Source organism: Lutjanus erythropterus, chromosome 15, assembly GCF_056507025.1.
Source record: "Lutjanus erythropterus isolate fLutEry1 chromosome 15, fLutEry1.hap2, whole genome shotgun sequence".
Lineage (NCBI taxonomy): Eukaryota > Metazoa > Chordata > Actinopteri > Lutjaniformes > Lutjanidae > Lutjanus > Lutjanus erythropterus.
In genome coordinates, this window is record NC_139331.1 from 9,133,850 (window position 1) to 9,150,339 (window position 16,490).

At 38.4% G+C, this 16,490-nt stretch overlaps 1 protein-coding gene across 1 annotated transcript; it reads right to left on the reverse strand.

Moving 5' to 3' along the window:
- Positions 1-1,552: 1,552 nt before the first annotated feature.
- On the reverse strand, positions 1,553-14,154 carry LOC146314054 (serine/threonine-protein kinase pdik1l-B). The gene is made up of 4 exons (XM_084737464.1): positions 13,959-14,154; positions 11,948-12,713; positions 9,559-9,784; positions 1,553-2,296 (listed from the first exon to the last, which is right to left on the reverse strand). Exons 2-4 carry the CDS (start codon positions 12,680-12,682, stop codon positions 2,052-2,054), a joined length of 1,206 nt encoding a protein of 401 aa, XP_084593590.1. The 5' UTR covers positions 12,683-12,713; positions 13,959-14,154; the 3' UTR covers positions 1,553-2,051.
- Positions 14,155-16,490: the final 2,336 nt, after the last annotated feature.

The window sequence follows — 16,490 nt, forward strand, 5'->3', positions numbered from 1 at the left end:
ACATCTCTTTTTCTTTTTACAGGCATGTGAGCAAAGAAATAAGTAGTCATCTAAGATCTGGACTGTTGAAAAGTAAGACTGATGACCAGTAATAAACTGTGGACTCAGCAGGGATATGATCAGCAACAGTCCTAATGCTTTAATTTCCTGTTCATGAGGGGCTAGTATATTAGTGATCGTTAGTCACAGCGAGCCTCGTGCTGCCCGCCAGTTCAGTTTTCAGTGCAGATATCGCAAAAAATGCTCAGACAGTGACACAAGTTTGACTTCACTTTCATTCAAAATCCTCTGTGCTTTAAGAAAAATGCTACTTGCTCAAAGCAGACTGGTGAAATGATTAAAAAATATATTTTTTAAAATACCAAACGCTTAAAAAAATATACATTTTTGAGCTATATGTAAATTCAAGTGTAAAGCAAATATCAAATATGCAAAATATCTCTTAAGAAGTATTAAAATTTAAATACACAGAAAGCAGAAAAACAGAAAAAACACCACAAACTACGGCCTCAAACATCACATGTTGATGACAGCGTCAGCACCAATAAGACTTATTTATTAGCATCATTAAAGTACTAAGGAACAAATGTTTCTGTTTTTGCGTCACTTTACATATTTTCAGGGCTATTAAGGAGCATTTGAAGTGGGGCTGTATGAGATAATCAGTGCGTTACCTACAGTAGATGTTGGTCAACACGCCCTCAGTTTGGAGAAGCAGTAGGAGTAACAGTGTAGGAAGCTGAGCAATGTGCTGCTGTGGACAGGGTCGGCAACAAAACATATTTTAGCCATATTAGAAATAAATTTAAGAAACAAAAGACGGCCTCTTCAACAGAAAACTGCTGTTATATAAGCCAAATGTTGCTCTCTCCAAAGCTCCATTTTGCAAAATCAGTCATTTTAGCTCACAGGACACGGGAGTTGCTAATCTACCGCTGCCTCGATCTGTTAGTTTGTTTGTGTTATTGTGTGACTTCAGTGTTGTAAAGGGTTAGTTTGGATTCACCAAACTCACACAGAAACACAAAGAACCAAAGAACATACTGGGGCAGCATTACACCAGCAAGTCTCCAGTTCTGCGAGGTGAAATGACTGAATCTGCCAATGGAGTCTGGTTGGTTTGGAGAGAGTGATATGTGGCTTATTTTATCAGTTTCCTGGTTTCCTGTCAGAAAATGCGGTCTGACACCAAGGCAAAGCAGAGCAAATGTTCCAAATATAGTGTAAACTTAAAATGATATGGATTTTTATATATGGGCCCCTTTTTTCTTTTCTTTTTTTGCTTGCTGACACTGCCCACAGCAGTACATTCCTTGCTTCCCACACCGGTACTCCTGCTGCTTCTCCAAACTGGGGGCATGGCGAGGAATAAGTACCTCATACAACCCCACTTTCAGATAATCCAAACAATTTCTTTAAGACATCTGGAAGCCAAGTGAACGGTTAGATCCATGCTACATCGATACATAGTGGAAATATGTGAAGAAGATAAAAAGCACCTACAAATCAAATGCTAGCTACACTTTTCAAGTAAAAAGCTCAGTGTCCACAAACCGAGACTAAATTAGCACCTAAAATAAAGCTGAGAGAAACACCCTGCAGACCAGACACAAAGTAGCAGCAGCAGTAATCCCTTGCATTTCATTTCGGCCATATAAACACACTAAAATTGATTTTCTATGTCAAGCATTCAAGGTCCAAGCAACAGCATGGTGCTTACATCAAATACAGCTCGAGTAAGTCCCACTAGATCTTTATATGGACTTGTTTAAATATGATTGCGTGTTTTGTAAGCGTCTCCAATGGACCCCCGCTATTTCTTTTATTTTCCCTTTATGTGGTTTCCAACACAGCTCCAGTTTCTGTGACGAAAATAGCACCTCAGCCCATATAATCATACGTATTTCTTTTCCCCACTTCCCTGTGGCAGCAAAGTGGCCATTGTTTACACATGTAGGAAGCGCTGCAGCCGGGGGGGTTTCCACAGTCAATACTTCCATGTAGTGGCTATAGTGGTTATAGCCATTATGGTCTCTTAAGCCCACTTTGTGTCAGTGGGAGTCCTCTTTCAGAGCCGAGCGCACTCTGGCCTCCAGCTGGTCTGCTGGGGGCCGGGCGTCCGGGTCTGAGGCGAGCATGTCTAAAAGCAGGGTGCACATGGCCGGGCCGGGAGGGGGCGGCAGCGGGGGCGCTCGCTTAAACTTCATAGGGATGCACAGCTGGAGGTCGGCGTTCTCGCACAGAGCTTCGCCCAGCGGCATCAGCCAGCCTGAGCGACCCTTACACACGTAGGCACCTAAAGAGAAAACACAAGGGAAGACACTGTTGAGTCATCACAGCTGACTGACGGCAACAACACACACGGCAGGGGGCCGCTGGATCTCAGTGATTAGGGCCATGCATGTATTCGTGAGCAGACAAGTGCCTGCTGGTGTGACATATTACCAGTAATTGCCCAAGTGGCCGTGAGACCACAAGCGTGTGGCAGATTTTGAGAACACACAGAGACACACGGGCCCAGAATGCATTGTTGTTAAACAGGAAGTAACAATGATTGAAAAGACAGACCACACAGTCTGAGGCCGAGGCTCTGTGAGCAAGACAACAAACACATGTCAATACACACAACTAGAGCTGCAACGATTAATCATTCATGAATCAATATTAAATTAATCACCAACTATTTTTAAATATTGATTAATCCGTTTTAGTCATTTTTTAAGGAAAAACAAGACAAGATTCTCTGATTTCTGACAGTAAACTGAATAACTTTGGCTTGTTAGTAGCTTTGGGAAACACAGATCAACATTTTTCATACTTTTCTGACATTGTAAAAAATTGGAGAAAATGATAATCTGATTATTTAAAAAAGACACACACACACACACACACACACACACACACACACACACACAATGTAAGGCTCTATATAAACATAATCCATCTAAATCTTCACTTATGACCCACTAGCAGTGTGTGGTGGTGTCTATATCTGCAGAAAACCTGTCTTCTGCCTGTATTTTAGGGCTGCACTATTCATGTTAAAATGAGAATCACAATTTTTCTCAATAAGAATCGAGATCACGATTCTCTCACACGATTATTCAAATTTATTGCACTATAAAGGCTGAAGCAGAAAAAGCAGGTCTGGGATGCCTGCTGTCTAGACTTTTAATCCGACGACATTAACATAAGACACATTAAAGTGTTTAAACTTATAAAGTCTCTTATAACAACGCCCCCTGATATTTACAATATCAGATAGACTATTTGAGACAGTTTCATCCTTTTGTAATAACCATCTTGAATCTTGTTGGTCCCTGCAGGAAGCTGCGATGTTGCGATCACAACAATTATTCTGTGGTACTTTGCAATTTTGTCCAAATTCCACAACTTTTCCACAAATTTGACCAATCATTGTTGCTTCCATTCCACCAATAACAGCAGTAACATCATGCATGTACGTCTCAGTGTTTTGTTTTATTATTCACAATTTTGTTTTGCATTTATATTTTTTCAGTTTTGTCACAGGTACTTAAAGTACACAACATTTGTACTTTTTATTGACATTTATGAATGTTCTGTGCATTTTTATTTTATAATTTTGTTCGGTTTTGACTGAGTTAAAGCTCCAAAAAGATTCTGCTTCTTTGAGGAACACCCTGGTGCACTTCTTCATTTACAAATAAAGTCTCTTCAAATACACTGATGCATCATGTCATTTCTGGTTCTGTATTATATTATATTATATATTATTATGTATTATATTGTATTATATATTTGGGAGAGGCTGGCTTCTTTACATATTTAGATTAAGCTTTGTGTGTCATCACAACATTTTGTTTAGTTAATTTCAGTTCTTCAAAACTCCTTTTATTATAGCCAATATAATGAAATGTATTACATTTTTGGTTGAAATAATCCAGCATCTGATCATACTCACGATAAATCCAACATTTGATGATGAACTTTGGTTTTATTAAATGTTCTCTCATTACAGCCAAAAACTAGACTTGTTCAGTCGGTCCTGATGAACTGTGGGACTCTTTTGGCTCTGAACGCTTCTGTGAAGCACGATTATGCGTCTATCAAGTGTGGCTTAAGAGTACGGTGTGTTGACATTTTGCAGAAGAGGTGCACATGCCTGATTACCTGATTACAAGTCAACGTGCATTTAAGTGTCCCGTACCAAAGTGAAGGCACCAGGACGGACCAAAATAGGATGTGACAGAGCGTTACTGCTGCTCTGTAAACATAAAGCTACATCTAGCAGCTCTGTGTCAATATGATTTGAGCATTTCAAGAAAGACAGAAGCTACTTTAAAGAGGAAACCAGATGTGTTTTTTTCCTAAATGCATCATTTGCTAGGTCGCTGCCATGTCATTGTTGTTAATAAGCAACAGAGTTCTGTTTTATAATAAACTGCAGCCAGTTTGCTTGACTGACTCGCTCATGTGTAGTGTGGCTACTTTATCAAAACATTGGCAAAGGCAGGGAGGAAGAGGAATGCTAGCAAGTCAACATGGATGTACACAAAGAGGCTTAAAAAGTTTCATGAAAAATGCATTCAGTACATTTGTTGGGTCTCGAGGATACTACGAATGAGTATCAAGAATAGGGCTGAATGATTTTGAAAAACTGTGATTATTTTGAGTGATATTGCAATCAATAGAGGTAATGAATTTTTACATCACTATTCTTATTTTGATTGTAAAACATGTTAAAATGACTATGGTGAGACTTTTGCAGGAATCTGTACCCACTGAAGATGTTTTCTTTAAATCTGTGGAATCCAATGTGTTGGACAGGACATCTCCGCATCACAACATTCATTCATTTAAAGTTTTCCGACACACATTTGGCCTTGAACAAATATTGCGCCCCCTCAGTTTGAAAATTGCAGGAAGGCATATTGTGATTTTCATAAAATTTTGATCAGTTGTGCAGCCCATACCGGCTCCTGACTGGCGAGTATTGAAATATTGATAAACTCCAACACAAACAATACTGCTATCTGTATTTACATTACATAAACAGCTGACAGAGCAAAAGTCTGGGTTCAGTCTACTAAATTAGATGAAAATGCAGCTAAGTGCAATAACTAAAGACACAATTTAACTTATCATTTCTGCAAAGAAACTGTTGAATCTATTCACATATTTACATGTCATGTCTTTATTTTTGTGCAAAATTACAGCAGGTAGCATCTGTAAATATTAGTATTAATAAAATCCTAACAATAACCATCCCTAGATGACTTGTAGTGAGAAATCCTATACTAAAAACTAGTGATGCACAAAGGAAATGCTAAGAGTTAGCAGGCATGCTTTGTGTTACCGGGCTTTAATAAACTTGACTTGGAGGAAATGAATGAAATGGAGGAGCTGCTCACAGCTGAAAGAAAGGAAGCTAAATGTGGAAGACAGTGAAACAGCTCCACAAACACCTCAGAAAACAACGAATAGCTATTTCATTTTTGGAAATCTACATGGCTGACTGGACCTCGGGAGCTGGGCAAAGTTGAAGTGCTGAGATTACTCTTCTTTCTTTCATACAATTAAGAAATTAATACTTTGGGGTTTTGGCTGCTTATCAGAATAATTAAGGAAGATAAAACGCTGGGCTCCAATAACCTGAATTGGTCATTTGTCTTTATTTGACATTTTCTAGACTAGATGATTGATTGAAAAGAATTAGTAGATTAATGAGGAGAGAAAAATCATTAGTTGCATCCCTAAAATGTTACAACTCAAAAATATTAAAGAGGATTATCTGTGAAAGTAATTAAAATGCATCAATTGTTACTTAATCACAAGGTTTCTTGTAGTTCTTTTTCATTAATTTTATGGGAACCCTGTTAGTAACACATCTGTCAAGTCTTCTTCCCTTAATGACGCTCAACACTGAACCCTGACCTACATCTACATAAAGTCAAGTGTTGGACCGGCCTGCTGTGAGGCCAGCAGCGATTTCCTAAACTGACTGAGCAGAAGCCGACAGGCGCTGGGCTTCGCAAGGACAAACACTAGAAGATGTCTCTTGCTCCTTGACTTTATTCTTTCTGCCCCCCCCCCCGCCTCGTCAAATAACCATGTGGGTGTGTGGGTCTTGAGAAGGGATAAAGTAAAATAATGGAGCATTTTTATCTGACTGTGAAAAGCCTCCAGCTGCCTCTCCCCATTTTCTCACTGACAAAGAGGATTGTGATCGGGGCCACTGAATTCCATTTTGCCCTTTTTTTTTTTTTTTTTTTTTGGTTATTTGAATCTGCTGGAACCCCCTCTCTCCCTCCTATCATAACCATTTTCATTCAGCCTAATGGAGTATCAGTGACTCAGGGAGGTTCTCAGGCACTAAACTCTGGGATAATGGTTCATATCCCCCTGCCTCCAGGTCGGCTCTGAGCTGTCTGGACCCATTTTTTGTGAATAAAATGAGACATCTGTATCACAGCCATTTCATTACTCTCTGACAGTGGAGCGCAGAGCACAACTGAAGACGCTGCCTCATCCTATGGCCGCATGGGGTTTCTGACAGGAAATAGGACATTAAAGAAAGAGATTAAAATCTATTCTGCAGAGCTGTACTAGAATGCTCGGCAAAGTGCTTCTTGCTCATATTGAACGGGACAGAGTCTTTGCAGACTTCATGGCTCCAACTCATCAAAGTTCTATGCAAGGACAAGATATTCATAAAAGACAAAGAATGACATGAAATTACACAAACACCAACACATCTGCATCTTTGCATAACTTGAAAATCTTTGCTTTGCATACCTGCATTCAATCCTTCTTGTACCTTTTGTATGGCTTCGCTCTCAATCAATCAGAGCTGCAGCGATTCGTTGACTAATAAATTAGCTCATCAACAGATATACCATTTATTTTATTAACCAATTAAGCATTGAAGTAATTTAACCCTGTTAAATTTTCCTGAGATTTCCTGCTTTTATCTGCTTCATCATATTAAACTGAATAGGTTTGAATTTTACACTGACAACACTACACATTTAAAGACGTCACCCTGGACTTTGAGAAGATGGGATGTACATTTTTCTCCATTTTCTGGCATTTTGTTGACCAAACAATCAATCTCTATGATCATCAGATTTGTCAATAATGAAAATAATTGTCAGTAGCTGCCCTACAGTCAATCATCGCAAGTGTTTAATTTAATTTGATGCGTGATTGGTCCACGACCCGTACAGTCTGTGGTGTGATGAAGTCCAGTGTGGCGTCTTTAAAAGCATTTGCGGTTCAGCGAGCCAAAATGTTGCATCTGATAAAAATAAATGCAGAAAATGTGCAGGTATTATTTCAGACATGCTTCCATTCACATAATTGGTAGCGAATGGTGTAGGAAAAAAAAAAAAAATTGTTAACCAATTAAAAATATATTAACAGATAATATCTGTTTTGTGTAGCCTTTCTCCAAGACTCTTCTGATTTGTTAGTTGTTAGTCTAGAAATGGCAGCAACTGCACTGCATTTGACGGTGAAACCATTTGTTGAATAAGGACAGACGGACAACAGCAGCCGCTTCAATCGAGAGCCTTATTGTTTTATTTTTGTTTGTTGTTTCATGAATTTATGTTTCACATAATGTGCTGCTAGAATTGTTTAAATAAAACTTAAAGTGAGAAAAAGACAGAAAAAGAAGTTTCTAATCTTATTAATCATTAAATTGATCATTAATTGGTTGAGATGCACAAAATTTGCAAACTTAATACCAATACTGACAATAATAATTCACTCGTGGGACATTGGACTGACGTCACGGATCCAGATTCCAAAGTTGGTAATGTTTTTATGAATGCAATTTTAAGCCCACAGCCAAAATGCTGTGACAAAATTTAATTAATTAGTAATTAAACAGCTCTACAAAGGTATCCAGCACTAGAGTTGTCACAAACTTTGAGCTTCGATACAATACTAGTAGATAAAAAAACAATACGTGCTACCTGACTACTGAAAATACTTTTCTCCTTTCTTTTGCACACAGTGTTGAAGACAGGTGCAGAAAAAGTCACTGAACATTAACTGGGTTCACTGCAAGCCACATTTCAGGCAAGACAATGAAGACTGAACTAAACTGAGGTCTTGAATGAGCACTTAGATTATTTGTTTAATAGCTTTATTACTTCTGATACTATAATTAATGGATATTATATCATTTCAACACATGGTATCGTAAAAATATTGGTACTTTGATATTTTGGACAACCTTATCCATCAGTGTTGATTACTTTTGCCGGTAATGTTTAAGGATTACAATTTCCAAAACACTAATTATATTATAGTTACTATTGCAAGTAACTCTGAGTTACTGAGTTTACTTTTTGATCTAGGTAGTCTGTCATACGATGGCGTGTACGTGCAGCAGGCCAGGGCAGGTGACGTCAGCTGTTAGCCAGAAAGCTAAACAAAAGGATGGAAGATAAAAGAGAAGGAGAGAGGAACACTTTCCACCAGTGGAAGTACTGTATTTATTTTGAGTTTTTTTTTTTTTTTTTTGCTAACTAAAGAAGTCAAACACACTCCTGCCACACACTCCCATACCCGATGAAAACACAGGGACAAACAGGAAGAGAAAATGTTGTGATGGAATCTAATTTGAAGGTCACACTCAGAGAGGTCGGCTTTGTTTCCACCACAGCTAACAACTGGACAGCTAACAAAAGCTGAACAAACAAGTTTATTGCACCAGCAGTTCAACTTTGGGGTGCAACAAGGCCACCGACAAGGTACAATAGTAATATATTACCTATGGATTGTACTAAGTGAGCTTGTGTATGTCTTTAGAGATATTTTGGTTTATTTTTGTTTGTTATGTGTGTAAAGCTAACACTGTGAGTGGTGGAACATGTGCTACCAATTTAATTAAGCGTCTGAAAAGTATTGGGATCAGCAAATATCCTAATTCATGCATCGCAATCAGATAGGAACTGAAATAAGGGGATTGTGTATCTCTAATTAAAGGCACTGGGTTAGGACTCAAAGGGAGAAAATGAAAAAAAGACAATGTTAATCTGAAGAAACTGGTGTCTCACACACTGCCATCACCAGCACTTTTAGAGTCCGAGAGGCTGAATTATATACTGTCAGCTTGTATTATAAGAAACAGAGCCGCTATAATCCATATCAAAATGTACATAGCATAAATCATTCATATCTTTGCCATTTAGATTTATGATTGTACCGTCCCTGCTTGATGAAAGTATGATGTATGGCATGTGACATTTTTAATATGTGCCAGTTAATTAAGTCAAACTCAATTCAGCGCGGTGCGTCATCAACCTGCCTGACCACACACTCAACCTTTCTGTGAGCACGACACAACGTGACAGGCCTCTGCTCATGTGTTACCCAACATGTTCACTGTGCCGTACGCACAAAGATACTGACAAAATATCTGTTTAAATATTTGTATATGAATGTGATTGGTCTCTACTGCTTGTGAGGTGCTGTGGTTTCTTGTTTGTTTTGTTTCAGGACAGGAGGCAGCCGTTATTTTCAATCTCTGATCTTCTCTGTTGACCCTCGACCGGACACACTCACCCAGTTGTTCCTGCGTGGTCCCTTCTTCCACGAAGGTGATTCTCTCCAGGACCGCCCAGAACAGCACGCCCAGCGAGAAGATGTCTGCCTGGGCTGTGTAGGTCAGCCCACCCCACACCTCAGGAGCCATGTAGAAGTCAGAGCCGCAGGTGGAGGAGAAGTGCTGCCTGGTCAGATCGCCGTCCACCAGACCTTCACTCATCTTGCTCAGTCCGAAGTCTGCCACCTAGAGGACGGACGGGGAGACTCGTTGAAAAAGAAATACAGTGTGTTTTCTGTTATAATAAATTTTTGAACAAATATATCACTCAAGAAACTTTTCTAATCCTTCACTTAGAAAAAAGCTATGCAGATTTTGTAGAGCTGTTGTTGTTTTGTCACACAACAGTTTGTAGAAGATTAATCTGCAACTATTTTGATAATCGGTTTAACAGCAATTTTTAAGTAGAAATGCCAAATATTTTCTGCTTACAGCTTTTCAAATGTGAATATTTGCTGGTTTATATGATAATAAAATGAATATCTTTGGACTGTTGGACTCACAAAACAATATTAGGGCTGTGAAGAATAGTTCGAAGCTTCATTCACATTTGAACTCTAAATCAGCACTGGAATACTGTGCAGCTTTTTTTTTGCATGCATCTTAATTCTGTTTAAACCTAGAATTTATGCACAACTGCAGAAATAGATTAAGGTATGCTAATATTATTAGCAGCTGCGACTCATGGGATCCAAACATTTCCAAAAACTGCAGTGTTCAAAAGTTAAAATTTGTTGAAAAGCACATAAGTCTGAATTTAGTGTATATTTTCCAAAATTCAGAACATATTCTTATCAAACAGTATATTCTGCTTCAATCCATATTCAGTGGCGTTTAGCATTTAAAAACATTTTCATTAGGGCTGCACGATATGGAAAAAGAACACCATCTTGCAATTATTTTGACTGAAATTGTGATATGCAATACAATTACGGAATGATTATTTTTGCATTACAATTTTCATTTTTACTGATAAAAATATAATTAAAAAAAACATGATTATGTGACGTGTTGGCGTCTGTATGTTTTCCTTCATCTGCCTTTAGTCCAGTGTCTCTCTGCAGAACTGCAGTACCTCATTATAAGGCTGTTTCCTCAAACATATTTCCTCTTGGGATTTGGATATTGCACTTGGCCATATTGCAGTTTCATTAATATTGGGATTAACTGAGCAGCCCTAATCTTCATTGCAGTAAAAAAAAAAAAAAAGAAAAAGAAAACCTCACACACCTGTATTTAATGAGGCTAGCAGTAATCTAACAGCACTATAAATTACATACATGTTTAAAGTTGATTTAATTAAAAAAAAAAAAATACTAACTTGTTTAATAAGATAAATCAAGATTTTTTTAGGCTGATGACATAAAATATGACAACAGACATCAAAGCTGCATTCTAATGCTTCAATAGAAGCTTTGAGTGTAAAAACATGAAATCCAGCACAGTCCTCAGCAACACATTTTGAGTTTATTATAAGAACTTGGGCTTTGGCCAGTTGGAATTTCTGTTCTCTGACATTTCATGGAACAAATGATAAATTACAACTACAACACATCTTGTGCATATTTATTCATATTTATTCAAGTTATCCTTGAAATAAAGGATTTATCCAACAAACAACCTGCATGAGTGCCTGGACTAGAAATTTTACTTTCAGACCACACTGAGTGCATTTATATGTGCTTGAGTATTCTGGCTATGATCAGGTTTTTAGAGTTCCCTGGTTATGTTTTCCACATGCAAACATCATATCCTGGTTTCAGAACCCTGAATATGCTGTCTGGAGTACTCTGATAGAAACCAGGATATTGTGGCATGTAAATATCTTATCCTGGTTTCTAAACATCATTCACTGGTGCAGAACAGAGTGGTTGAGATAGTGAGATATCAAGATACAACTGCACACAGCTGACCAGAATCACGTATACAGGGATATATATAACCAGGTGTCTCATGTTTCATGTGAACGTATATCCCGAATATGATCAAAACCAGGATAAGATTAATAACCAGGATAAATGCAGCCACTGTAGTGACATATATTTTCCCCAGCATATCAGACTTCTCTTTTTAAAGCACCTGTGTTAAAGTTGTAGACCTCTGTATGAGCACACAGGGGTTAGAACAGCATGTTTATTTTCAATCATCCTTTTATATTGCTTTTTGTTATATTGTTTGGTGTGTTTCCACTTCATCGCTGCTGTGAAACTCAAACACCCCCTGAGAAAAAAACTATTAAACTTAGCTATTAACTATTAAATTTGAACAGTGTTAGTTGTGTACTGACGCCATGATGACGCCACTTGATCTGACGTGCGCATCATCACGTCACAATAATCTGCTGCCAACCTTGACAATGGGGCCTTTCGGCGTCACACAGACCAGCACGTTGTCGGGCTTCAGGTCTCTGTGGGTGATACCCAGGCTGTGCAGGAAGGCCACGGCGCTGCAGAGCTGTCGCACCACGGTGTGGTTACGCTGGGCGTCTGGCGGCCTCGACAGCAGGTACTGATTCAGGTCGCCCCCGTCGCAGTACTCCATCACAAGCCACAGGGCCAAGCAGCGCAGGTGTCCCGGCTGCTCTTCCTCCCTCTGGGCCGGCCTCTTCCTGGCTCTGTTCTGAGGCCTTTGTGGGGTCGTTGTATCAGATGATTTAGTCTTCTCCTGGAGTTTTGCCCTGGCCTGGACAGTGTTGGTCCTGTCCTGAAGTCTAGGGACAGAATTATTCTTTCTTTGGTTGTTCGACTGGGGGTCATTCCTCTCCCAACTTTGTGGCTCTTTGACTACACTGCCCTTCAGCACGCTCTCAACCAGACGTGGTGGCAGTTTGCCTGGTTTTAGGGTCTTCAGGCTCCTTGGCCCAGTCTGCAGGAGGCAGCTGTGCAGTGCAATGACATTGATGTGGTTCTTGGCTGTGGCTCTCATGGCCCACAGCTCCTGCAGGTAGAGTTCAATGCACTCTGGGTTGCTGCAGGGAAGCCGCTTGATGGCCACCCTCTGTCCTGTTTTGGCCATATGGCCCTCAAAGACCACACCATAGCTGCCTCGTCCTACTTCCCTCTCTAAAGTGTAGAGCTCCTCCATCTGTCACAGCTGCTGGAGCCTGATGGGAGTGCTGACAAAATAAAATATCTGAAGTTAGCATGACAAAAATGACATGCAGCGTTAAAGTACACAAGTGTTAAATGAGTGTCTAGTTAGGACTGGGCAATATATCAATATTATTCATAATACAGTATGAGACTAGATATTGTAACAGATTTTGGATATTGTTGAATGGTGTAAGTGTTGTCTTTTCCTGGTTTTAAAGGGTGCCTTACAGTAAAATAATGTGTTTTCTGAAATTACCAGACTGCTCTAGCTGTTCTGATATGTTTTTTTTTTACTCACTTAATCATACCTATTATTATTTATCAAAAGATCAATTAATCAAAAATCAATTAAATTTTGTGAAAGCACCTTTAGTCATCCCTACAATACTGTCACAATATCGATACTGAGGTACTCAGTCAGAAATATTGAGATATTTTATTTTGTCTATATCACCCAGCAATATTGCAACAAACACATATCATCATTTTAGCTTGCTTCAGCCTCTTGGAGTACACAGCACTTCTCCAGTCACAACCTACTTGAGCAATAATAATTAATATAATAATTAGTAATATTAATAATGATCAATATCGACCAATATGAAACTTTATTGGCTCTTATCTATCATAATTCGAGTTTTTTATTTATACTTTCTTTTTGTGTAGTTAGTTATAATTAGTTGTAATTATTAAAAATGCTAGTAAAAATTTCCTGCCACTGCAAAAACGAAATAAATGAAATAGTAAACACTGGTGTGACCAATGATACTCATCAAGCTCGCGTTCAGTTTAGGGTAGCAGATCTTTTCCAGAGAGCCAACATGCACAATAACAGCACTGTGATTTTGTTTGACCTGAAAGGAACTGAGCCTTTATCAATATCATTGGTAACACCCTTACTACTATTTCGTGCCAAAATGGCTTCTGGTGGTGCCTGATTAACCCCGGGTGGGATTCTTGAACTTGACTGTTCTACTGTAACATGTACAGTATGTACTATACGCTTGAGCTAATGTTGCTAACCTTAGTAACTACTCATTCCTTACGTAACTCATATTTACCTGTTTCTTTTTCACGTTGAGTTTAACGATACATAGATTAATTTTAATGCAAAAACAATAACCTAAATTTCAATGTAACCGCGAGACCATATGAAGGTAGACACTTAACCTAGCTAATGAATTTAACATGGCGCTGTGTGAAGACACAGTAACGTTTAAAAGGGAAGCGATACACAAAAAAAAGCGTCGTTGTAATTTCAGACTTACCCAAAAGGCTTCAGCTTGGACTACCAGCGATAAATCGATTTGGATCTGCAATCTAGTTGACCGACAAGCCGTCTCGCACCATATTTAACGAACTTTGATTCTTTATTGTTGAAAAAGAACTGAGATAAAGCAGAAGTAAACAAATGCGACAAACTTCCGTGTCTACATTCGGAGCGTCCCGCTCTGTTTGTATACGTGCATCGTGATTGGTTACGAAAACTTAGCCGCGTCTTGTGATTGGTTGGTAGCAAAGCCTGAGCGTGTACTATGATTCGAATTGTCAAGCTACCACAGGTGGCAGACACGAAGGCAACCCCAGACCCGCGAATGATCTCGCGATAGTGATCAATTTAAACCAAACCATAATCTTTCCATAACCCTCACCAAGTGTTCTCTACCCCTGACCCCACCTAGATATTATCCACGGTGTTGTCACATTAAAACACATAATCAGTTTGAATTATACAACGGGAACAATGAAGAAACAACGGCACAAATCTCGCGAGAAGTTAACAAATTAAGAGTTCCCTTCTAGACATGGCCAAATTTCAACTGCTGATACGGAAATTGTCACGGTACTGCCAGCTGGGTTAATGATTTTTAAAAGTACGGTGCAGAGAACAGTGAATTAAGCATGTATTTTAACCTATAATGTTATATTTTTACACATTAAAATGATATTATAAAGTCAAATCATGCCAGATGACGCAGTTTTCAAGGGGCAGGCTTTGAAATGTCAGCCAAACCAAGGGTGAGGTCATTAGTCAGATCGTAACGTCGGTCTCATCATAGTCACCATGGACACATACACAATTTTATATTTACTGTAGTTAAGTATATCCACGTTAATGAGATTTGTCATATTATTTGGTTTTAAAATATATACCACAAAACAGAAACATTATAATCTTGCCATATTTTAAGAGCTATCAGGTACATTTGTCTGCTCAATATGTTAAACAGACCTTTTTCCAAGGCAGCCATATTGATATGAAACAGTAGTGTAAACACAGGTGTTACCAATGGTACTAATTAAGGTTCCATTATATGTAGCTAGTGTAGCAGAGCCTTTTTCATGAGCCAATCAGCACCCTGTTTGACCTGAATGGAATGAGACCTCGATTAACATCATTGGTAACACCTGTGTTTTTTACCTACATACCTTCATATCAATATGACTGCTGTGAGAAAAGAATATGTTAAGGTTGTCTGACGTCTCAATACTAAACTAACTGTAAAGAGTGTATTTCAGCAGTTGACTAGAAAGTAATGTCATGTTCTGAGTCCCATTCAGCTTTCTGCTTTAGTGATGCCAGGCTGTTTTTGTGGATTATAACAACTTGAAATTACATTCCATTTTGAGCTGTCATTTTCTCTTGGTGACTCAGAATGAAGGGTAAGTCTATTGCAAGACAAAATTATACTTTAGAATCTAATTCTGTGTAATGTTAAGTCTAAAGTAGTCTACCTAAGTTGGTTGAATTGTGTAAAGTTTTCGTAAACTTACTGAACAAAACCAGCTATCATTAAGTCAGGTGAAGATTAAGTTAAAGTGAAATCCAGAAACACACTAACGTTGCTATAAAAATACTATACTATTAGTTTGTTAAGAAACAGTATTTTACTTTTGGGTACAGCAAATAAAGTTGACCTGACTTAATATTTAAATTGTATCAATGCAAACTGTTGATTTGAAAGAAGTCAGATTTTTAAGTATATCTGGCTTAAATCTGACTTGTAACCTTGATTTGAAAAAACTTAATTCATCTGTGTGTTGTCAATTGAAGTATATATTTTAAGTTGGTCTAATGATTCTCTTTTTTCATGGCATGTTTAAAGTGATACAATATCCATTAATTATGGCATCAAACTGAAAGTATTAAAAAATATATATAATAGCTCATTCGAGACCTCAGTTCAGCTCAGTAGTTTATTGTCCAGTCTGAAAGCTGTCTTACAGCACTGTGTGCAGGTTGTTCATTTTAAAAGAGGAAGAAAAAAATTTAGCACAAACTATTTTGTGTGCCTATAGGACTTTTTTTCTTTTTTCCATGGTATTGAATAGAGGTATTGAATATGTTATTTTCTCCTAGTGTTTTCTAAAAGTTTAAAGTTCTGGTGTAATGACAAAATAAGCAGGCCTGTAACCTAGCCGGAAGTATTTTGGCCTACTTTGATAGATTCACACCGAAGAGTAAAATATATGCTTCAGTGGGTTCTCAGTTTTCAGCCTTTTGTAAGACAAAAAAGAGAAGTGCTGAGAGTGCCTTACTAAAGTGATGAATCTGAATCAGTAGTCTATTATAAGCTGGGGCACTTTTGTACTCGAGCCATTTCCTTTGACTAAAAAGCACTGAAAATGCAAAAAAACACCAAACTCCCCTCGTTGCTGCAGTCCCATTTAATCACAAAAAGACCTTCTGAACAAAACACACACCTATACACAAAATGAGTGGGTGCTGCATCGGTATCGACTGTTTTTGGATAGAGGAGCGGCAACAGTGGTGATGACAGATAACAGCGCTGGTGTGT